This window comes from Trachurus trachurus (assembly GCF_905171665.1).
Source record: "Trachurus trachurus genome assembly, chromosome: 20".
In the NCBI taxonomy this organism is placed as follows: Eukaryota; Metazoa; Chordata; class Actinopteri; order Carangiformes; family Carangidae; genus Trachurus; species Trachurus trachurus.
In genome coordinates, this window is record NC_139911.1 from 6,665,102 (window position 1) to 6,689,396 (window position 24,295).

The 24,295-nt window shown below is 41.2% G+C and overlaps 2 protein-coding genes across 2 annotated transcripts in view; one reads left to right on the forward strand and one right to left on the reverse strand.

The window, feature by feature from the left end:
- abca4a (ATP-binding cassette, sub-family A (ABC1), member 4a) overlaps nt 1–12,031 on the forward strand; it is a gene marked incomplete at its 5' end in the record, with an annotated part of 31,195 nt that extends 19,164 nt beyond the window's left edge. Inside the window, 28 exons of the mRNA XM_083995250.1 lie at nt 304–482; nt 680–782; nt 1,684–1,889; nt 2,205–2,259; nt 2,402–2,485; nt 3,534–3,709; nt 3,795–3,919; nt 4,179–4,277; nt 4,362–4,551; nt 4,696–4,790; nt 4,995–5,027; nt 5,340–5,445; nt 5,553–5,627; nt 5,724–5,893; nt 6,027–6,204; nt 6,332–6,447; nt 7,503–7,650; nt 7,755–7,878; nt 8,469–8,598; nt 8,710–8,830; nt 8,936–8,998; nt 9,103–9,209; nt 9,349–9,490; nt 9,885–10,019; nt 10,126–10,229; nt 11,234–11,326; nt 11,431–11,680; nt 11,824–12,031. Of these exons, the coding sequence (XP_083851376.1) occupies nt 304–482; nt 680–782; nt 1,684–1,889; nt 2,205–2,259; nt 2,402–2,485; nt 3,534–3,709; nt 3,795–3,919; nt 4,179–4,277; nt 4,362–4,551; nt 4,696–4,790; nt 4,995–5,027; nt 5,340–5,445; nt 5,553–5,627; nt 5,724–5,893; nt 6,027–6,204; nt 6,332–6,447; nt 7,503–7,650; nt 7,755–7,878; nt 8,469–8,598; nt 8,710–8,830; nt 8,936–8,998; nt 9,103–9,209; nt 9,349–9,490; nt 9,885–10,019; nt 10,126–10,229; nt 11,234–11,326; nt 11,431–11,680; nt 11,824–11,952 (3,536 nt within the window). The 3' untranslated portion in view covers nt 11,953–12,031. The remainder of the gene's footprint in view (nt 1–303; nt 483–679; nt 783–1,683; nt 1,890–2,204; nt 2,260–2,401; nt 2,486–3,533; nt 3,710–3,794; nt 3,920–4,178; nt 4,278–4,361; nt 4,552–4,695; nt 4,791–4,994; nt 5,028–5,339; nt 5,446–5,552; nt 5,628–5,723; nt 5,894–6,026; nt 6,205–6,331; nt 6,448–7,502; nt 7,651–7,754; nt 7,879–8,468; nt 8,599–8,709; nt 8,831–8,935; nt 8,999–9,102; nt 9,210–9,348; nt 9,491–9,884; nt 10,020–10,125; nt 10,230–11,233; nt 11,327–11,430; nt 11,681–11,823) is intronic.
- A 1,402-nt stretch (nt 12,032–13,433) lies between these two features.
- On the reverse strand, nt 13,434–21,699 carry tecrl2a (trans-2,3-enoyl-CoA reductase-like 2a; the record flags this gene model as incomplete). Its single annotated transcript, XM_083995913.1, has 13 exons — nt 13,434–13,561; nt 13,640–13,685; nt 13,785–13,873; nt 14,050–14,107; nt 14,209–14,252; nt 14,352–14,424; nt 14,550–14,655; nt 15,205–15,320; nt 15,442–15,545; nt 18,038–18,082; nt 18,673–18,724; nt 18,953–19,003; nt 21,676–21,699. The coding sequence occupies 13 exons, from the start codon at nt 21,697–21,699 to the stop codon at nt 13,434–13,436; spliced, it is 936 nt and encodes a 311-aa protein (XP_083852039.1).
- Between the last annotated feature and the right edge of the window lie 2,596 nt (nt 21,700–24,295).

Consider the following 24,295-nt stretch of genomic DNA (forward strand, 5'->3'; position numbering starts at 1 on the left):
GGTTATCCTAGAGCTGCACACACTGATAAAAATGCTAGAAGAATACTTGAAGTTATTAAAGTTTCCTTTTGTTACACACTTGTCCCTAAACACTGGTAGCTTTTACCCACTATTTATATCATCTGAGTGTTATCATTGTGCATTAAATGTTATGTAACACCAATGAAGCTTGTAATGAAGTCATTAATACAGCACCTAGACCTGCTATGTAATTAAAAAACATGCAGAAATTGTACTTTATGGGACCTTTATTAATTACTTTTGCTCACTGCCAACTGTCCTGCTGTGTTTTGTGGTTTGCAGGGCGCACAGTGATAATGTCCACCCATCACATGGATGAGGCCGACCTGCTGAGCGACCGGGTGGCCATCATCTCACAGGGTCGGCTCTACTGCTGCGGCTCCCCGATCTTCCTGAAGAACTGTTTCGGTGCTGGTTTCTACCTCACTCTAGTGCGACGAATGAAACATGACATGCCCAAGGTGAGAAAGGCGAGGAATGAGGGTGTGTGTGTGTGTGTAATTGTGTTCAAAAGTTAGTGAGTGTTAGAGATGTGGATTCATTTTTGACCAGAATTTCATTCTAATCTGGAGAGAAAAACATTTTGTCTCTAAGGTCCTGATTAATAGGATTTGAAAAAAGAGTTAATTATGATTTCATGTATTTCTTTGTCCTCCAGACAAGCTGTGATTGTACAGAGGATTGCTCCTGCGTATGCTCCAAATGCTCAAAGTTTAAAGCTACCACGGACGAGAGCCAGGCTGCAGGCAGACAGATGGACGGTAAGGCGTTCGTTCAAAGAGACTGTGGTGACTGCGATGCCAAATTCATCTCCTCAAACCTGTTTTTATTTTATCCATCTTCGAAATTATGAAGACAATGAGATAATATCCCTTTGTCAGGTTCATGAATAGTGCTTTTGATTTGGACTGTAGTCAGTCTACTTACAGTACATCACCTCCTTTCAACACACCTAGAAACTACCTAACACCCTGTAATCACTATACTCTGTGTAACATCCTACGATTGACTGTTTTTTAACCTCTTTTGTACTTGTAGGAATAAAGATTAAATTCTGTATAATCTGCATAACATCACATATATAGCACTTGTTATTTCAAGGCATTTTTAAAGGAACGTGACATTACAGAGTGAGAGACCCTTAAATACAGCAAATACAAAGTTAACAGAGCCAGTACATGGTGCGTCATGGGAGTTGCCTATTGCAGCGTAACAAAGAGATGATTCAGGACTCACTTGAGCCAGTTTTATTAAAGAGGACAGTTTAAAGTCTAATCTATAATCCAGAGAGGGCGTCTGCCTCCTGAATTTAAACTGGGAGCTGGTTCTTCTGGAGAGGAGCCAGATAACTGACGGCTCTGCCTCTGATTTTACTCTCTGAAACCTGCATTTAGAGGGTGAACTGCTCTGTTGGTTATGATGGGGAACTGTGAACTCTTTAAATATACAGCCTGACCATTAACGGCTTTGCAAGATGAGCAGGAGAATCTCATTTTATTATCGTCCATATTCTTTTTTATTGGAGATTAAAGGCAATGTCATTATCAAAGATGAACCGACAGGAACCTTTTATAACTGAGCTGTGCACAACACCAATATAAAGTAATAAGAATATGTCAGCAGGTGGTATGTTAAGATGAAATGTATGAAAATCTTCCTCAGGTAACCTGGAGAGCATCACAGCCCTGGTCCATCATCACGTGCCGCAGGCTCGTCTGATCGAGGCCATCGGCCAGGAGCTCACCTATCTGCTGCCCAACCGCGACTTCCAGCCCCGGGCCTACGCCAGCCTCTTCAGGGAGCTGGAGGAAACCCTGGTGGACATCGGCCTCAGCAGCTTCGGCGTGTCTGACACGTCACTGGAGGAGGTGTGTGTGTGTGTGGAGCAGCAAAAGAAATGGGAGCAGTTACTGTTATGTAAAATCAAATAAAAGTAATCCATACACTGTGGTGCAAAAGCACATTAAACAAGGACAATACATCAAACTGTCAACGAATGCCCCTTGTATAAGAGAGATGTTTAATCATTAAAATACAAGTGCTAAAGAGCAATTTGAAAAGTAGTCAAACAGAATTTATTACAATAATTTAATGGTAATCTGTTGTATCGTCACCTTCACAGTTATTGGGTTTTGTGTATAAAGAGCATCTGTTAATCTTCGGCCCGGATCATTTGTTTGCAGATATTCTTAAAGGTCACTGCTGATGGGAATGCAACCAACAGGAAGTGTATACAAGGTAAAACTTTTTTGTTGCACTGTTTTTTCCCCCCTTCCTATTGATTTGTTGTGTAGTTTCTACTGATCCCCGTGTTTTCTCCACTTCCATCTTCTCATCATGTGAGTTTTATCCTCTGTATCCCACTCTCTAATCGCCCCAGACAAGAAATCAGTGCAGAAGATTTCTCGAGCTAGCATCTGTCGGCTCAACAGAGTGGCTGTTGTTGATATGGAACCACCAAAAGGTGACAACGGCTTTCAGCTTCCAGCTCAGGGACAAATGCTGCTGTTTAAGAGACATGAATTTCTGTGATTTAAAGGAGTTTGCAGTCTTTTATCTGCTGACAACAGTGTAATGTAGAGAGCTTCAGCTTGGGGGCATTTTAGATAAACATTTTGATTTGGAGCTGTCGCTAATGCATCAGTAATACACAAAATAGGCCGATATTTTGCCAATAGACAAGTAGAGCGGTGCTGGCAATGCATAGGTACATGCCCACAGGTAGGCATAGGCGCATTACTCTGCTGTCTGTCCACAGACAGACTAAACATGCTTGGCTTGCTGTCTGGCCTCTTCACTCTAGCTAAAACCTGTCACTCTCTTAAAGGGATAGTTCAAATTGTTGGCAAATTGGCCCATTGCCATAATCCCTATAGTTTTAGGAGTAGGTTTGTTACCTTTTTTAGAAAGGCGGAGCAGAGCCGAGAGCTGCTCAGAGCTACGCTACGGAGGCTAATGGTGTAATGATTTCTCGGTTTCCCTCATCAAACTCATAAAATACACAATCCAACAACTCCAAAACGCTCTGGTGGACAAGTTGTGACCTGCACATTCACCACGCTATGAGATAATAACAGAATGTTACGAGACAGAGTTGTTTTCGAGGCAAATGCAGAGACTGCTTGCCGAAAAACTGCCTCCAACGGGAAAGTGCATCAGCGGTTTTGCATGAATTTACCTCGAAAACAACTCTGTCTGGTAACGTTGTGTTATTATCTCATAGCGTGGTGAATGTGCAGGTCACAACTTGTCCACGACAGCGTTTTGGAGTTGTTGGATTGTGTATTTGATGAGTTTGATGAGGGAAACCAGGAAATCCCATGAGCCTCCGTAATGTAGCTCTGAGCAGCTCGCAGCTCTGCTCCGCCGTTCTAAAAATAGCTTGCACCGACAAATAAAGGTAACGGACCTACTCCTATAACTATAGGGATTATGGCAATGGGCCAATTTGCCAAGATGTTGAACTATCCTTAAGTCAGGCTGTGCAATTTAACTTGAACTCTGTTTTCTAGATTTGGATGGAGGTTTTCCCAGCAATGGCCAGGGCCCGTGCGATATCCTAGAAGGTGCATCGGGCCGGGGGTCCTACCAGGTCAGAGGCCTGTGTCTGACCGTCAAACAGTTCTTCGCTCTGCTGATCAAGAGGCTGCATCACGCCACCCGCTCCTACAAAGACTTCTTCGCCCAGGTAACCTCAGTATAAAACTGTGTAGCCCTGCACTGCTTGTTCGGTTTAAAAGAATCACAGCCACGTCTGTGTCTGTTTCTGGTAGATCGTGCTCCCGGCCAGTTTCGTCTTCCTGGCTCTGATGTTCACTCTGATCGTTCCACCCTTTGGAGAGTATCCAAGTCTGACCCTCAGCCCCTGGATGTATGGACGACAGTACACCTTCTTCAGGTGAATATTGAGGATTCACTGCAAAATGTCTGAATGAAACAGAATTATCTGATTTAGCGATTATTATTATTATAACCTTTATTTAACCAGGTTTGTCCCATTGAGATCCAAGATCCCTTTTGCAAGAGAGACCTGGCCAAGAATAGTCATAGACATAAAAAACAAATAGAATACAAATAACAATTGAATTTACAAGATTAGTTGTGTTAGTGTGTAGTTAGTGATGTTGGTGTGTATTTGATTGTTGTGGCCTTTGCAGTAATGAGCGTCCTATGGATGCTCAGATGAGATACTTCGGCGAGGTGTTGCTGGACAAGCCCGGCTTTGGGACTCGCTGCATGGTGGATGAACCACTGGAGTGAGTAACAGCTCTAGATGCTTTTTTTGTTTTTTTTTCTGTAATCCGTGCCGTTTTGTTGACCACACTTTCTTCCAATGGCAGAGACTTCCCATGCAACAACATCACCACAGAGTGGGAGATGCCCCTGGTCAACCCGGCTCTGATAGACATGCTGGCTGCTCCCGAGTGGACGTCCCTCAGACCGTCCCCTGAATGTAAATGCAGCACATCCAGGAAGCTCACCATGCTGCCCGTGTGCCCGGAGGGAGCTGGAGGCCTCCCACCTCCACAGGTAGCTGGTTGGGTCACTGACACTGAAAATCACAACACTACTAAATTCCCTCTTCACATACTGTATATTCAACTAAAATCCTCTTAGGAGCAAAACCACTGCCTATGAATGTAAAATAAAAAAGTGTTTTGTCTCGTGCATCAGAGGATCCAGTCAACAGGAGACGTTCTCATGGATCTAACGGGCAGAAACATCTCTGACTACCTGGTGAAAACCTACCCCATCCTCATCAGAACCAGGTATTTGATCCTTTATGTCAGATGAAAGTGGAAAACTTGAAATAACCGTACATCAGGGCGTCAATATACTCTCCATTCTTTGTTCTACATTGATCTATACGTAAACCTTTTGAGTTTTCAAAATGCCTTTGATTGAGATATATCCCATATCCCTATGTGTGAAATAATTATTATGTAATATCTGTGTGTATGATCTCTTCCCAGCTTGAAGAGCAAATATTGGGTGAATGAACAAAGGTAAGTTCAAACATGTATTCATCTTTCTTTCATTTGAAAATTACCTTTATGTGCAATAGAAAATTTCACTATCTTTATTGATTTATAAGCAGGACTAGGTTTTATCAAGCCTTGAAATGAGCTGTCAGGACTTTATGTTACTTTATCAATAACACAAGACCAAACAGTCAGTCTGCTACAAGACAAACAAACAAACACTGATTTACAGTAACTACATTGTTTTAATGTAGTGGAGTTCTCCCTCCAGTGGTTATAATGATGTAGTACAACCTGCAGTAGCTAGAAACAGACTTTTTTCTCTGTGGTGTCCAGGTATGGAGGGATTTCAGTGGGAGGGCAGCTTCCTGTGTTGGAGCTGCAGCCACAGACCATCCAAGATGTGGCAGCACAGCTTGGACGACTGTTCAATGTCACCGGGGTATGACTCTTAAACCTTTAAAAACAAGTGTTGGCTCACATTTGTGTGCACTAGTGTCTTGGTTTCTGTGTGTTCACCACCTTGCTCTTCTGGGATTTGTTTCACAGGGCAAATACTCTGAGCAAACGCTGAAGGACATGGGGACGTTCCTCAGGTACATGGAGACTCACAACAATGTCAAGGTGAGGCCGGATAAAAGCTTCATGTTTACGCCACTTTTTTATTTATATCATCATACATAAGGAGTGGTCAGTGCATCCTTCACTGTCCTTCCACAGGTATGGTACAACAACAAGGGCTGGCACGCTATGGTATCTTTCATGAACGTGGCCAACAACGCCATTCTCCGTGCAAACCTGGCCAAAGGAGCTAATCTGGATGAATATGGGATCACAGCTATCAACCACCCGCTGAACCTCACCAAAGGGCAGCTCACTGAGATCACTGTGTGAGTTCCTTTTTTTTTTCTTTTGTGTGGAAAAAAGAAAGACTTGGTGATCAGGAGGTCACGGCTGAGTAATATATTTTCCAGTGACAGTGTCTCCATGAAGCTCAGTCGTTTCTGTGTCCTTCCCCCGCAGCCTGACGACCTCGGTGGATGCAGTCGTGGCCATCTGCGTCATCTTCGCCATGTCCTTTGTCCCGGCCAGCTTCGTCCTCTACCTCATCCAGGAGAGGGTCACGCAGGCCAAACACCTGCAGTTCGTCAGTGGCGTCAGCCCGATGGTCTACTGGATGGCCAATTTCCTCTGGGACATGGTACACACACTGAGCCCTCCTCAAGCCTCTCTGAAATGTTCATGTTATACAGTAGCTGTAGTTTAATTTATTTTTGCCTGGTTGTTAACGCTGGTATTTTCCGCCGTGACTCGTCTTCTTTCTCCAGGTGAATTACTCCATCAGTGCAGCGATGGTGGTGCAGATTTTCATCTTTTTCGATAAGAAGTGCTACACCTCACCAACCAACCTCGAGCCACTCATTGCCCTGCTCATGCTTTATGGGTAAGGAACTGCTAAGATTAAACAAAATAAGCAAAATCTGTATAACATTGCTACATTGGAACAGGTTGAAAGTGGGTATTACTTTAAAAAATGCACCACTAATAATTTATATTTTTCAGTATTCACTATTATACAATTCACACTTTATATACACTGTTTAGCATTAGTTAAATACTGAATTCATCATATATAACACAAGAATACTCATTAGTATGTAGTTTATAAACACAGTTAAAAATGTTTTACTTATTAGTATGTAGTTTATAAATACAGTTAGTGCTTCAGAGACTCTCCATCACTTCCCCTCTTCAAATCCCGACTGAAGACTTTCCTTTTCACCCAAGCATTTAACCTCCCCTACCCATAAGTTTTTTTTTATTTTTTTTTTTTATTTATTTATATTTTCTGTGTTGTATTTTACTGCATCTGTAAAGCGTCTTTGGGTCACTGAAAAAGCGCTATACAAAATGTATTATTATTATTATTATTAGTGCTTATCAATGATGAGTATTTGTGCATTATAAATGAAGAATTCAGTATTTATTAATGCTTAACCAATGCTTAATAGTGTGTACTTATTATATGTTACCACTTAAGCTTGCTATGGGACATGAATTGTATAATACTGAATACTGAAAAAGATCAATTATTAGTGGTGTATTCTTTAAAGTAATACCTGCTTTCAACTCCAGCATTTAGAGACATATGGGTTGATTTTCAGAAGCGCTCTTTGAGTCTGAGTGTGAGCTACTGTCACCACCAGATCGTTGTTACACTCCTGTGGGTCAGGTTTACGCCACAGCTCATTCTCACTGGACACACCCGGCCGAGTAACTGGGACTGTCAAACTATCAGCAATGGATTAAACTCACCCATTTATGTACTGTTTTTATTTGAATGTTATGTAAATCCTTCTTTCACATTGTTATTTTGCTCTAATTTTCCTTTTTTTCTTTTTTAAATTATCTTTGCCAGTTCTACTATTGCTGCACTTATATCTTATGGTGTTGGTATGTCTCTCTCTCTATTTCTCTCTTTCTCTCTCGCTGTCCCAGCTGGTCTGTGACACCCATGATGTACCCCATGTCCTACATATTCAGCGTACCGAGCACAGCCTACGTCTCTCTGTCATGTATCAACCTCTTCATCGGTATCAACAGCAGCGCCATCACCTTCATCCTTGACCTTTTCGAGGGAACTACAGTGAGACCAGGCTGCTCCTCCTTTTTTTTTTCTAAATTCTTCTCATCCATCCACATAGTATCTCCCGTCTCATCCTCTTTCTCATGTGTCCGATTGTTTTCTAGGCTCTGTACAAGTTCAATCAGGTGTTAAAGACCTTCCTGCTCATCTTCCCTCATTACTGTCTGGGACGAGGGCTCATCGACATGGCCATGAACCAGGCGGTGACTGACATCTACGCTCGCTTTGGTAAAGTCACAAACACAGAGGCTTAGACATCCCTGCAGGCAAACGGCAGCAACAAAAGCCTCCGACTGTCATCCACAATGTCATCACTCTGAACGAATGTTGGGTCATTGCCTGCGTCAGAAATCTGACACCTTACATGCACCATCAACACTTAGGTCAGCTGCAGAGCTGTGAGACTCTCTGCAAGCAGCAAACGCTCTGCGACAAACTCTTCATTGATGTTCAAAAACCTGTTTTGAAAGTTTGAAATACTTATGTAAGCTATTTATTCTTCAGTCCAAAGAAATCTATATGTCCCTATATAAAGAATGATATATGGCACCTACAAGGGGATCTATCATATAAATACCATGCTATACTAAGAGCTCTATATGTTTGTGTATGTGATGTGTCTATCTTTCCAAACTGGGAAAGTATTTTCAGACGTACATTATGTCTACAATATGACATTTTTTATACACATCACAGACTTAAATTAAATTTATTCAATGTATTTCAATGTAACAAACTCCCACATTTTAAGGGAAAACAGCCGCCTGAGGAGTTAAATATCAATAACAGTGTGTAATGTTGTAATGTTGTTTGTCCAGGTGAGGAGTACAGTCCAGACCCGTACCACTGGGACTTTATTGGGAAGAACCTGTTCTGCATGGCCGTCGAAGGATTTGTCTATTTCATCCTCAACATACTCTTCCAGTATCGATTCTTCCTCAATCGCTGGTGAGTTTGAGTTAAAACACCAACTTCACTAGTTGGAGTGAAATGTACAATGTGTAATAAGATGTAGATGAACTCAAAATGATTTAAAATATGATGCTTTTCCCTCGGCAGGATATCAGATTGCCCGAAGCCTAATATTTTAGAAGAGGATGCAGATGTGGCTGAGGAGAGGGAGCATATCTACCGCAGTGGGAAAACAAATGATATTCTACGCATAAGAGACCTGTCCAAAGTGAGACAGTTTTCTCTTTGGAGAATTGGCAAAATAAAAAATATTAATATTTATATAATTCCATGTGTTTTCCTGATATGATTTCTTCTCCTTTTGCTCCATTAGACGTACACAGGAACAATCATCCCTGCAGTCGACCGAATCTGTGTTGGCGTCGCACCTGGAGAGGTTGGTCCAGTCAAACCGATACAATTTGCAGCACAGAAGGAAACGTTACGGTCATATTATGGCCTATTGATCGTGTTTTTATTATTATGTCTGATCCGTTGCAGTGTTTTGGTCTCTTGGGGGTGAACGGAGCAGGCAAGACCACCACGTTCAAGATGTTGACAGGAGACATCGACGTCACCTCAGGAGAGGCCTCAGTTTCTGATCACAGGTTGGTCACACAGTGTTTTTTATTATTAAGTAGCAACTGATATGGCTAATGCACACAACACATCTGTAATATAACTAACCAATATAACTATTTGTGTTGAAATATTGATGATTTCTTCACTGCTTACTTGTCCTGGCAGCATTTTGACCAACATCCTGGACGTTCACCAGAACATGGGATATTGCCCACAGTTCGACGCCATAGATGAGTTGCTGACGGGCAGAGAACATCTACACATGTACGCACGCCTCCGTGGAGTCCCGGAGTCTGAGATCGGCAGGGTGAGGAGGAGCTTACTGTAGATGTGTGACATGAGAAAAATGCTAAGATTTGTACTTGATGTTTTGAACACACAGAAATGAACACAATCCTCATCTGGGCACCGCCTCTGGAAGTTACACTAAAAATGGCAAAACTGAAGACATTAACTCTATACAAACATTTGAACAGCTAATTCCTCCTTTACCAATTACACACTTGTTTGGAGAGCCAAGTAATATCAACAAACAGCTTGAAAATTAAGTGGAGCCCTGTGTAACTGGAAGCTACAAAGTGTCATTTTGACCCACACATCTATTCCTGTAGCAAGGCCACAGCTTCACTTTCCTGAAGTTTAAGGGGTTTTTTCCCCCTCAAGTTGTAATACAAGTCCGTCACGCTCCTTCTCATGCTCAGGTTGCAGAGTGGGCCATCCACAAGCTGGGTCTGTCAGAGTACGCAGGTCAGAGTGCAGGGACCTACAGTGGAGGCAACAGGAGGAAGCTGTCCACAGCCATCGCCATGATCGGCTGCCCTGCTCTGGTGCTGCTGGTGAGGCCGACGCTACCGACAGCTCTGGGCGAAGGATTGTGATTCACAATTTAGTTCACACAAGCATCTTTATGTGTTTTTTTTTGTTACTCTTTGTGCACGTCAGGACGAGCCCACCACAGGCATGGACCCTCTCTCCAGACGCTTCCTCTGGAACTCCATTATGAGCGTCATTCAGGACAAACGAGCCGTGGTTCTCACCTCACACAGGTACGAGCCAGTGGTGCTGCTCACATGTTCACAATAATGTTGAGGGATTACTCATACTTTCAATGCTTTCAGTGCATTTAGCTGGTAAAAGATGTTTGTTACCTTTTAATTTTCTGTGCAAACTATTTTTAGTACGGCGGAGCAGAGCTGCAAGCTGCTCAGAGCTACGCTACAGAGGCTAATGGGATTTCTTGGTTTTCCTCATCAAACTCAGTTGTTTTCGACGTAAATTCATGCAAAACCGCTGATGCACGTTGATGAGGGAAACCAAGAAATCCCATTAGCCTCCGCAGCGTAGATCTGAGCAGCTCACGGCTCTGCTCCGCCGTTCTAGAAATAGCTTGCACCGACAATTAAAGCAGAAGTAAGCGATCCGGTCGTTTTCGCTAATGCTGCGTTCCAGGCAGGCTTTTGAAATCGTAAATTACAGCTTCAAGTCACAACTTACGACTTTGTAGCGTTCCAGGCAACCCACTCGTGTTTTTCCGATCTGTTTTACCTGTGAAAGTCACTATAACGGCCACTCGTAACTTCCGACCCGTGAACTCGTACCAGATCGAACTGGTACAACTTCACAGGTCACGAGTTACGAGTTTCCTTGAACGCACCATAACAGTCCTCGTCCCTACGTCACCACATTCACGGCGTTCCTTGGCTGCACACACAGCCCTGCATGCCGTTCTCTCTCCTCATTGGATAAAAACTGTAGGATGCGATAAATGTTTTCTCCTCGGCTCAGAGCAGAGCAGAGGGACTGAGAGACCCGTGTTTCAGTCCAAACACTCTATGTAAGTGATTGCTGTCGGAAGATATAACTATTTAAGACTTATATTAACACAAATATATCACTTACTTCTGCTTTAAAGGTAACGAACCTACTCCTAAAACTATAGGGATTATGGCAATGGGCCAATTTGCCAAAATGTCGAACTATCCCTTTAATGTGATGCTACTTTGAGTTAAATGAAGTACAGAACTCAATTATTATGTTTTTATCTTCACAGTATGGAGGAGTGTGAGGCACTGTGCACCCGCTTGGCCATCATGGTTAATGGATCTTTCAAGTGTTTGGGAACCATTCAGCATCTCAAATACAAGTTGGTCTTTTTCCTTTTTCCCATGTTGCTGTTAAATATATGAAATGTTCTCATGTTGCAGTGAGCACAAAAAAATCTGTTGCTGATATTTTGTTTCTGTGTAGATTTGGTGACGGCTACGTGGTGACCATGAAGATCAGGGCGGCAAAGCCCGGCTGCCCCCCGGACCTGAACCCGGCCGAGGCGTTCATGGAGAACACGTTCCCCGGCTGCATCCAGAGAGAGAAGCACTACAACACTCTGCAGTACAAGATCTCCTCCCCCTCCCTGGCCAGGATCTTTCAGATGGTCCTGGCCAACAAAGACAAGCTCAACGTAGAGGACTACTCCGTGTCTCAGACCACTCTGGACCAGGTAAATGAGCCGAGAAATGAGCCAACAGGGGTGCATATATTTGACTTTTTTTAAGTTATAGTCTTCTCTCTTCTTTGTTTTATGTCAACCTGCTGCTTTAAATAAGTCTTTTTTTTCCTACATCTTTCATTTTCACCCTGCAGGTGTTTGTGAATTTCGCCAAGCAACAGTCAAGAGAGGACGACGCCATCGTGCTGCATCCAAAAGCTGCAGGGGCGCAGCGATACATCGACACCATCGACACCAAACCCATCAAGTCAGTGGGGAAGTGAACAACTTAAACCTGGAAGAGAGTCGGTGCTTTTGGTTTCACTAAGACAAACAAACCGGTGCATAATCAGGTGGGGAACGCTGAGAGTCAAGGAAGGACAAATGTGATGTGTCTTTCAGGAGAAACACAGCGCACGCTCTAGTTTGTAAAGTGTGGAGCATTTGTGTGCCTGCTACATCTTTCACCTCCTCCTCACCTTTTCGGCCTTGCAAGCTAAATGAAACAGTAGATTTATGACAAGGACCATGACTCTGAGTGAGGAAATGTTAAAAAAAAGGAAAAAAAGTTAATACTGGGAGCTTGACGTGCACTCTAAAGAAAGCATAGGTCCTGTGTGGTTGTTTTTTTTGTTTTTTTTGCTTCAGATGCCAAGTAAGATTATCGTATCTGCCTTCTTTAGATATGTGAAATGAGCACTCAGAGAAGCATTAGCTATAGCACTTTATTAATGCAGCTTTATATGAAGCAGCAGAAGTTTTACCAAGTTCTCTGATAAATCGGCTGGAAAAAAAAAAATCTCCTAGTGCAATATAGTAACTCAAAATTTCTACAAAATCCTTTTGCTGCTATGAAGATCACATGTATGTCATTTTATATTTTTACGCCACTAATGTTGTTGTTTAATCTTTGCGCTGCGTGATGTACAGTACGTATACATGTGCGACTTTGCTTAATTGTCCGCATTGCACCAGCACCTGGTGTCGTTAGAGGAGAATGACTCAATGTCATAAAGGTGATGTTTTGTTTTTTTTAAAAGGAGCATCATGTTGAATAAAGTTGATTTTTTTTCAATAGGATATGGACTTTTATTCAGACACACCATTTGAATTCAGATACCTTACATTCACTTTAATAGAAAACATTTTTTTGATTTTAATAAAAACCTGAGATCGACAGTAAAGGCTCGAGAATCACAGCAGTTATCGAGCCCTCTGTACATAAACGACAGATGATACTCCTCCACAGCACAATTGCCTTTTCTCTGAAGAAAACAATTGGAAATATACACTGGAGAGGCATAATATTAGTATAATTAATTGTCTGCTTCGTCGTCATTCCTCCTGAGAGCTTCAAAGAGATGATGGGCGCCATGACATTTTTAATTTGATAGTTTGTTGCCACAGGCACTTCAGCATGAGAGTATGTTTTATTCCTCTCACTTATCCTGAAAACTTTGATATTGTAAGCGTTCAGATACCTCAATTGTTAATAATAATGAATTATTATGTGTAGCCGTTGTTAACACAGCGTTAGAAGATGCAACAGCGATGAAGATGTACAGTATCTAACCTCAATGTCTCAATGCCAAATCGACACTAAAACCAATTGATTTCCCAGTAATGCGCCAGTACAATGCCATAATATTATTGCTTTCATTCTCACGCAGAATGCATAGTGCTGGGCTCAGCAGTAGCAGCTTCTTTGTTTCATGACACACTTTTGAAGAGTGAACGTATACGACGGCCCAGTTTCAGCCCCTGATCAGAGAACAAGGGGGACGATGGCCATCCTTAGGCTGGGGTAGTCCTTGAACTCCCTGCTGTACGCTCTGTGCTTCCCTCTGGCCCAGATGGTCATCTGGATGAAGCCCAGTAAGGTGTACAACGCCACTGGAAGAAGAAAAAGTAACATAACACAGGAGAACATAATATTTGTGTATGTAGTGTAGAGTAATGTACTGTACTCACCTGGAAGACACTGCGTCATGATGGAAAAGCTCAGCCAAGCTCCAACCTGCATTCATATGTGTCAAATACAGGCAGACATAGGTCAATGCACAAGTATGGATGATATTTAATAACATGATAATTCACTTTAAATGCTTTCTATTACCTCATATGTATAATTTGGACAGGATACAAAGAAAAAGAGCCACGTGAAGGGGTTTTTAGTGGGACTCGGGTACCTCCTCCCTCTGGGTCCTGAGAAATGGGTTTGTGTGGGGAAAAAAACAGACTAATTGATTCAATATAACATTTAAATGAGGGTTTATGTAGCATTTCTCATACTGATGAAACAACCTCATTATCACCATATGGTAGATCATTAGCGTTAACATGCAAAACTAGACGACATGATCACCATCTCAACAACTCACCGTCTCCTCTGCGATTATTCAGAGTCAAGTGGATGGAGAAGTTTCCCAGCTCGCACATCTGGAGCAGAAATATGTATTTCACCTCTTTTACACTGCGACAGTGTGTGACATGAAGCATGAGCACATGAATTTATCATAAGTAGTGAGTGTAGTACGCACCACAAATATGATTAGTGCATAGCTGACTTGTAGGTCTCCATATGCTGTGGAGAAAGAGAGAGAGAGAGAGATCATCTGGCTATGATAAGCTGCAGAATATATATAGAGAGAGTGTGCATGTGTGTGTGTGTGTGTGAACTCACATGGAGGTGTGTAAAGAGGGTGGTTGATATAGTAGGCCAACCAAGCTGAGAAACCCCAGTAATAGGCACAATTCTGAGAAGATAAAGAAACAGATGAATGAACAGAAATAAATTCCATATATAATACACACATATATACTATATACATTATATATATACATATATACAGTCCTCAAGGTTGTCATGTCATGTCCTCACCCTGACTATTATCCTGAGAGGCATCGTCCCGTGAGAGAAGCGATGGACAAAGATCGTCTCTATCAACCGCTTCATATAGTGGAAGGTGTGACAGGCACAGGCAAGTCTGAGGATTTCAGAAATACAAAGTACATTGAAGTGAATGTCTTAGTGTCTAGTTGTCATGCACATCTCAATCACACTTTTTTGTTTCATGGCAGATTTCAGATTTGAGATTCGAAAAACAGATCAAACTTTAATCGTTCCTTTCGGCCAAATTGTGACACTTGCAGATACAGAACTTTTGGGACTCAGCAAAGAAAAGTGCAGTAAACAGAAGATAACAACAACAAACACATACGCAACTAGATGCAACACTAGAATATCAGGAACAACTGAGTTTTGATTATGTATGATGGAAAGAAAAAGTTAAATGTATTATTTAAAACCCCCTAATATAGATGATCCACTGACATCAGATAATATATCTAATTTTCTTTTTTTTTTCAACACTTTTGCACCATAGTTTTTACAAAGCTGATTAAACCACTATGAATAATTGATCAGAAACATCAATGAATAATAAAATACATAAAAAAAATACATTTTGGGCCATAAATCATCCAGTTGAAGCTAAATATCATGTCATAAACTTTGCTGTTCTTGACTCACTTACGTGACAACAGGATGGGGGCTGGAGGTAAAGGCATATTCGTGTGAGTAAATGTACGGTACTCGGAAATAGAAGAGGAGGTAGGTGAGGAGAGGTCCCATGTACTCGGACAGAAACACCTGAGAAACGAGAGAAAACATCTCCTAATGTCACTCTGTTTAAACATAGACATCAAATACAGGAATAGGAAACTAACTGAGAATCCCTTATCATGTAAAAAATAGTGCGTGCTGCTCTCACCATGGTCCAACCCAACTGTGGACCAAGGTCTCTGAAGTACATGGTGGCAGTGGTGCCAACAGGTAGAGTCTGTAAGATTTCATCATCTCTGAGAAGTTTCCCCTCTGAAAGAAGAAACATAATACACATTCAGCTTCATCAGTCATATTATGCAACAATTAAATCTCTAGAATATCCAGCTGCCCAAAGTTAAAGGGATAGTTCAACATTTTGGCAAATTGGCTCAATGCCATAATCCCTATAGTTTTAGGAGTAGGTTCGTTACCTTTAATTGTCGGTGCAAGCTATTTTTAGAACGGCGGAGCAGAGCCGTGAGCTGCTCAGAGCTACGCTACGGAGGCTAATGGGATTTCTTGGTTTCCCTCATCAAACTCATCAAATACACAATCCAACAACTCCAAAACGCTCTGGTGGACAAGTTGTGACCTGCACATTCACCACGCTATGAGAAAATAATGTAATGTTATGAGGAAGCAGTCTCTATATTTACCTCTAAAACAACTGTCTTCTAACGATCCATTATTATCTCATAGGGTGGTGAATGTGCAGGTCACAACTTGTCCACCAGAGCGTTTTGGAGTTGTTGGATTGTGTATTTGATGAGTTTGATGAGGGAAACCAAGAAATCCCATGAGCCTCCGTAGCGTAGCTCTGAGCAGCTCGCGGCTCTGCTCCGCCGCTCTAAAAATAGCTTGCACCGACAATTAAAGATAACAAACCTACTGCTATGACTATAGGGATTATGGCAATGGGCCAATTTGCCAAAATGTTGAACTATCCCTTTAAGGAAAGTCATATTGACAATATAGTGGTTTAGCTTGGTGTTTGAGCGTGTTTATAATAAACGTCTGATCAGTTTTTCACCTCACGCTCTCTGTACCTGCAGCCAAAGATAAGATTCTGTACTAATTGGATGAAATTTTTAGAATATCCTCAGGGGAAACTGGCCCAGATAGCTTCAAACCAAATCTCTCTGCTCTGAGCTTTTTTTTTTTTTTTCTTGCAACAACAGAGACCTTGTATAGTCCACTCCAGACACAAACTCTGCTGGGCCATCAGGCCTTGTAGGTCTTTTCTTATGTGTTGCATTTACTTTTCCCTGTTTTAATATATGTGAGAACAAATGGAAAAGAGACAACGCTCATTAAATAGTCTCTCTTTCATGGTGCGCACAAAGACAGAACAGACAGTGATCGCTGCTCGGTGTAAATCTGAGGAGCTATTTATGGTGTTCGTTCTCCTCCAGAGTGAAGGTCATTACAATGTTATTATAATGGAAGTGATTTAATTAAATTCACCCGTTGCTGATGTCGGATTTTTCTACTTTTCTAGGGTTAATATTTGACTTGTGAAAACTTTTTCTCTTCTTTTTTTTTTTTTTTTTTTTTTAAAGCTCCTTTATCGTTTTCCATTGGCTTTTCTGGAGATGCATCTCCCCTCTCAACATGTGTGTAGACTCCAATTTGCATCAACGTCCAATGATAAAACAGCCGCCTGCGGGGAAGAAGACTTTACATTTCTCAATATGTGAAGTTCAATTATCACACAGCCTTCTGTGGAGAGGACTCGATACACAATCAAAGCTAAGATGATCATCTCTTATAATTTTCACTTCAAACAGACTGATGCATGATTTTACCTCAGGTTACCCACTGACTGATGAAGGCTGATAACTTCACAACAAGCTCTTTGCTTCTGTGTTAACAAGACCAGGCTAAGTCTTGGTACATGTCTGGACTGGCAGTAGTCAACGTGCAAACTTGAGAAAGTGAGGAACATTGTTTCATTTCCTCTAATGTTTCAGTTGTTTACATGTTGTTTCGATGAGACAATGTCTTTCGCTTTTGAGATGAGACAATTGTCTTTTGTTTAGCAGTATTGCAAAGAGCTTGTTGTGAATACTGCTAGCAGTTCACTCTCCTGCTCTGTTTTGCTAGGTGTGAGCAATTCAATTATTTATCTATTTTATTTTTTCCCCCTTTCTATCTTATTAAGAATTAATTTATTATAAAAAAATATGTATTGTTCTTGTTTTGGGTTTTGAATCAGCATCTAAATTTAGCAAAAGTTGCGTTAAGTTAGCAAGCTACAGGTGGTAAAGACCCTTAGTTGCACCAAATCTTCTCAACCAATAGGGAAGCTTGACACATGGCATGCCAAATTGTTGCAGTATATCTAAAAACTTCTTTAATAATGGCAGAAAAAAAACACTTTTAAAGTGACAATAAATGCACCACAGAATTCACATGAACTCCAGGACCCGTATCCGTCTTTAACTTGTGGCTTTTTTTCTGAGGCCGTAACAGACGCTCAGATTTCTCTCTTTTGGTGGAGCAGGTCAAAGCTTAAAGATTAGAAAATAAATTGCGTTCAATCAGCGCCACAGCTGAGCATCGCCTTTTCTTTTCTATCACTCACAGTCTGGATTCACTGAAATAGATCACTGCTGTTCACCCACATCACATCACATCAGAGCAGCTCGGCTTTCTGTGATTAACGATGTCCAGTTTCTATTAGTGTATAGTTACCATCCAGTTTGGTGCAGCTTTAAATGTTGTTTATGAAAAACATAAATAATTTCAGCATGGCTACTTACTGGGATCGAGCTTCAGGGCTTGTCTTGCTGGATACCAGTGAGGATCTTTGTAGAGAACACACACACACACACACACACACACACACACACACACACACACACACACACACACACACACACACACACACACACACACACACACACACACACACACACACACACACACACACACACACAGATAGAGTTGGAGAGACCTGGCGCAGCACACACACATACTGGCCTCAGGCCCAATAATAATTGATCACAATGGAATAACGTGGAGCTCTGCTGGACTGATGGATGCTGACGGCCTCGGGCTTGGCAAACATTTGGTAACATCTCTGACCAGACATCCACCAGTGCATTGCAGACTTCAGAGGAGTAAACAAGAAATTTTTTATGACAGGACATCTCTCGGGGTGAGGGGATGCACCGTGACTTACTGTAAGATGATTTATTTTGCCAGTAAATGTGCAACAGATGATACAAAGTAAATGGATGTCTTGGCTAATGAGCTAAATGTGTAAATCCTTTTTGAAGGCTTAGTATATGAGACATTTTTATTTTGCTGTCAGGGTTCAAGATAAAACATAAAGGCTGGCAGATTAATAAATCACAGCAAAGAAGATTAACTTTCAGGTTCAACAAACACTTACATGATTTGTGAAAAAGGCTCTTGATGTCTCCTATTGTTGAGCAAGGCTCCACCTGAGTGGAATAAAAAATCACAGTGTAATTAAACAGTATGATTAAAAACTTAATCATACAAAGCTGTGCAGCCAAACATTTGTTCAAACTTAATTTAAAGTTTCAGAGGGAATCACATAGATTTCAAAGATACTAAATGTCTGATTACTACAAACCAAATTGGTTCATGTTTATTTAAGCCTCAGCCTTAAATCTTTTTAAAAAAATCATCAGACATAGTCATCTCACCTTATCTAAAAAACAAAGCTGCTGACTTGTCTTGGCATCCAGGACCTCCACCTGAAGGAAACACAAACTGTGCCACTTTTACAAAGAATTAAAGACGTCTGTAAACATATTATAGAAAGAGATTAAGAGGCTTAAGAGACTTAAAGATTCAGGGTGAACTGTGTGGAAGTGTTTAGAAAATGCAACCAGATGAACTTACTGTAACAAAAGATGCACAATGACAAATTACTGCCATCACTATATGATCGTATTGTTAATATGATATCAGCGTTTCAGTGTTTTGTTTTAAATATTGTCAATGGCTTTTTATTGCAACAACGCTTATTGTGCCTTTTCTCTTTACTTAGGATGTACATTTTTTAAAGTATGTGTTTATTAGTTTTAGTTACAGCAAATCAAACAAGACATTCTTACATGCAAGAACTATAAGAACTATAGAAATGAGATGAAAATAAAGCAAAAAGGAAGAAAAACATTTAATAAATAAATAGATAAAAATAGACAAATACTGATAACAGTTATATGATGGATTTCAAGGGCGTTTCTCGGGACATTATATCACAGATTCTACTCCCTCAGAGCCTCCTGCTGAAGCAAGTTACCAACATTAACATCATGTACTTAGGATGTACATTTGAAGTCAACTTCATTCATACCTCAGTCACAGAATATTGCTCTATCTCTATTCTCTCTTAATTCTTGTAATTGGATTTCTCTAAAAACTAATTAGCACTTTATCTGTTCTCATGACAGAACATGTGTATATTTAAAAGACTTTTCAACCCTTCAGTTTAAATCCAATTATTGACACAAATATTATATCAAACCTGTAATATATAGAAAGAGGTTGTTTGTCTCTGTGATATACTCCTGTGTCTCCAGCTCCCTGACTGCAACCCTAAATGGATGGATGGATATTGTAATAGAAATCTGTTCAAGCGTCCAAGTGTCCAAGCTCCATTCATTTACCTGAATGAATGAAGTGTGTGCACATTCAGATTCACAATGAGTTTCCTTGAAAGAATAAAACGTAAGAATCTTGACTTAGCACCGCCGACAGTCTCCTCAAAGCTCCTGGTCAAGTGCAATAATCTCAATCTGAAGAGGAGAGTCTGGTTGAAAGAGAGAGCAGCGGTGTTGTCCTGCTGCTCTCTTGCACACTTCTTTTTCATCTTAATTAGAGCATGTCAGTGGTGATGTACAGCATATGCAAGGAGGATGGCGGGCGGCGGCGCACAATTTGCCCTGAAAGCACTCCATACTGTGCTGCTCAGCAGAGCTGTCCGGGCTAAATTGGCTCTCTTACTGGACAGTGTAATAACCGGCTAATGGATACCTAAAGATTTGCTGAGTGCACAGCTGAGAAAGAGGGAATGAGGATGAAAGCGAAAGAGAGCTCTGCATGTTTGATATCTTTTGTTTGCATTGCAAAAAATGAAAGATTGGAGTGATTTAATAGTTTTGCGCCCAGATGTAAGTTATCAAATTATCATGAGCTTCAGATACATCTCCAAACAAGAAACGGAGTTTGAATTCCTGTTATTTTTCATACCAAAAATAAAACAATACAGTGAGATCCGCAGTGAAAACTCCCCACACACTTGTCAAAAGAACATCTCATCCTGGCACTGTTTGCTGTGACTCAGTGGAGGTGCATCCTGGGAGCTGGTTCATTTCCTCTCCATCTGCTCACCTGCACAGCTGCATTCTCAGGACACACGATGATGCATCCACACGTTGTTGAGGAGCATCGAGGGCGTCATTAGGCCCGTGTGTCGTAAAGTGATGCACGCTCATTTGTGTTGTGTTGTGTCCTTGTAAATCTGATTATCAGATGCCCCCCCCCCTTCCTTTTTCCCTCTCCTGGGTATACAGGGCACTGCTGACAGCACAGGTCACACTGAACATGAGCAGTACTGTACGTGCTCGTGAGTCAAATGAACCTTGGACATGACAGCTGGTGCATCTTGTTGTTTTTCTTTATCAACTTACTGTAAGTTATGGATATCAACTGAACAACTCTGATGTTGAACTGCAGGATTACATTACTTTAAATACACTTGAAGCCACTTATAGTAGCTTACCTTTGTCTCACCGTGAATCAAGGTGAAGTGGACAACTAAAACACTCAATGTCCTATTTGCTTGATGCTAAATTACAGTCGGCCCTAAATTCTCCACAAACATCTGTCCCACAGTGCACACAACTGTCCCAGCACACTCTGCCCCAGTAGACTCAATCTGTCCCAGGACATAAAAAATGTTTGCACCCTTCGTAACTGATGAGTTTGTTAAGTTTTTACTCTGACAGACCTGGACTTTAAATACCTATAACTTCTTCTGGGTTGCTGAAGTTCACCAAGTCATAATTCTCTCTAATGCACCACGAGACTTCAACTTGAGACATCTACACTGACTTAATTTTGATGCGTTATCCTCAGAATAAGAGAGGTAGTGTGTTCGCCTGACAGTCTTTCCACTAACACACTTGTCCTTGTTGACAGGGCAGTGGCCTCTTTGCAAAGAAACAAAAAAGTTTCCACGAGAGAAAATCATCAAAACACAGGAAAATAAAGGAATTACCACTGCAACCTTATTGATAAACTATCTAATTCTGCTTGTCCATGACTAACAAGTCTCCTGCTGAAGTGAGGCCTTGTCAGACTCTGTCATCTGACATGTTAAACCTGATGATTAAAAGTTAACTACTGACTAGAGACTTACCTCGAAGAAGGTGGCCCGGCTCATGGCTGTGGTGGATGATTAGTTTAGTTGCGTCCTCTGTGAACAAGGATGAAAAATGACGTTAAAAATCTGTAAAAAAGCGAACACAACACGACACACACACTCATTCCTCACACACAGGCAGAAGTGGCTCCTCTCCTTTTGAGGACAATCCCCGGACTGACCCCGTATTCTTCCCAGCCTCCTTCTCTCCCTCCTCTCTCTCTCTCCCTCTCTCTCCCTCTCAAACACACACACATACACACACACACTCTCTCTCTCACACTCCTTCCTCAGCTGAGATAGTGCTGGGACACAGATTCACTAGAGGCACTTCCAGAAACCCTGCACATGCTCTGCCTCTCTTCCCTGCTTCCTCCTCTCTGCTGCTCTGTCTTTCATTTTGTTCTTCAGTTTGCTGAGGTATCTGTGGAGAGGAAAGAGACACAGAGAGAAAGAAGCACTTGATGAAAACCTGAAACTGAAACAGCCAAAAATCTCCAGAGGAAGAAAGTGCAACACTGCAGGAGCTGCTAATAACAGAAACAACAGAGGAGCCAACCTAGTTTTTTTTTATTAGGTATAAGTGCAGAAACAGATGATGCATTTCATACTAAATACATACATAAAACAAAAATATCATCCTCTATATAGGATGTGCTCCACCACATCCACATGGCAGCTTGAGAGTTATGACTCGAACCGCCTTCGTCTTCAGCTGCTGCGCTCCGTTGTGTCAGCAGAAGACGAACCCACCAGGGCTGAACCCAGCACCAAAATATCTTCGGGGTCAAACTGTGCTCCACATGTGTGAAGGTTAAAGACACAGTTTGCTTGATTTTAAGCTGCAGAGTGCAGTTTAAGAGCTTGAGCAGTATGATAGTGTCTTATCTTATGAACCCACTGTCTCTGACACATCCATATATTTTGAGAGTTTCTATTTTATGACTTCTTATAAACCATCATCATAAAACTCTGGATCACCTCATATTCTTCCAGTGAGAACATCTGTGTTGGTTTTTACCTCTGTGCCCATGCACTGTTTCTTTTTTTCTTTCATTTCTTTTTCTTTCTTTTTTTTTTTTACCTTCAGCCCTGGATGTTTACCAATAGACTGTGTAGCTCTTGTTTACAGTTTAATGAACATCGTCAGAGGCTAACACCTCATTAAACTTGCTGCTTGATGCAATATTTATGCTCTTTTCAGGTTTTCACTTGCAGCAAATGAAGATGTAAGATCTATAATCAACTGGACTTGAGATGTTTACAGAGCTGACAGCTGATCAATAGGCTGCAAACACACATCTCGAGACTACAGTATATCATCACTGTCCTTTCTGTTCATCTAATCACAAAAAAGGTGAAAGGTACTGGTTTTATCTGAACTATCACATGATATCTAGTTTCTAATATCAAGGTGATTATTGCAGTGAAACAATCTCTGTGTTTGTGTGAACCTTCGTTGACCTGTTATATACTAGATGCATTAAACCTACGACATGAGTCGGCAAAAATACTTTGCTGAATTATGAATGCCTGACAATGTTTTGTCTGAGTGATACAGCTCCTCTGTCGTGCACGGCCTTGGTGAGTTCTTCAGCTTGCTTTGCCCTCCAGTCTTGCACATGTTCCTGCTAAATTGTTTTTCTCTCCCCCTCTAAAATGGATGCAGACAATTTAAATCAAGTCGGGCATGTTTGTGAGGAAAAGGAGGCTCTGAGATGCAGCGTTGGACCAAATCCTGAACGCCTCAGGTAAATATAAAAACAGGTAGAAGTGAGAGGAAGAGGAGGAGGAGGAGGAGGAGACTACAGCACATGGAAATCAATGTAAACACTATGCGTATACAATAAGCATGAATGAAAACCTGCATCATCTCATGCACAATGACTCAGTGACTGTATGTTTACTCCATTCAACAGAGAAATATTAATTTATAAATTGTACAAGACAAGTACTGTTTTACTCCCTGACGAAGGCTTGTACGCTGGAACGCGTAGGAGTTTTTAAGGTTAAACATGACTAAGCCATAGAAATAAAAGCTTTTTACTGTAACTATAAAGGAGACTGCCTTGGAGATTCTTTTCCACTATCATCTATTCGTCCCAAAGAGCACCTCTAGGAAACAATTTCTGAGTCCTGGAAGCTCTCCTTCACAGACATCTTTTTCAACTGCAGCCTTTTTGTTCTCCAGTGGGGTCTTAAGTTTAACATTAAACTGCATCTAGATGTAATACCTAAGACAAATTAGCACCAACACCAACGGATACAACAAACGTCCCCACAGGCATCGTCCATATGGGACAAGTCTGTCCTCTGCTGGTCAATGTGTCCACTACCTCTGGGTGAGATGAAGGCCGACCATCACTAACTTCATTATATTCATTAGAGGAACTTCGGACACATAACTAGTGACTATAGATTGTTTATTTCAACAAAGATTGAACTTAATTAGCAGCGATCTTAAATATTTTCTACATACTTTATAGATTTTTTCTTATTTGTTAAAAAACTGGAACTTTTTGGTAAAAAAAAAAATGTTTAAAGAGTATTTTAAAGCCTGGACATTGGCAGTTGCCTTCAATGATCAAAAGTTTGATTCCACATCACAGGGATGCTT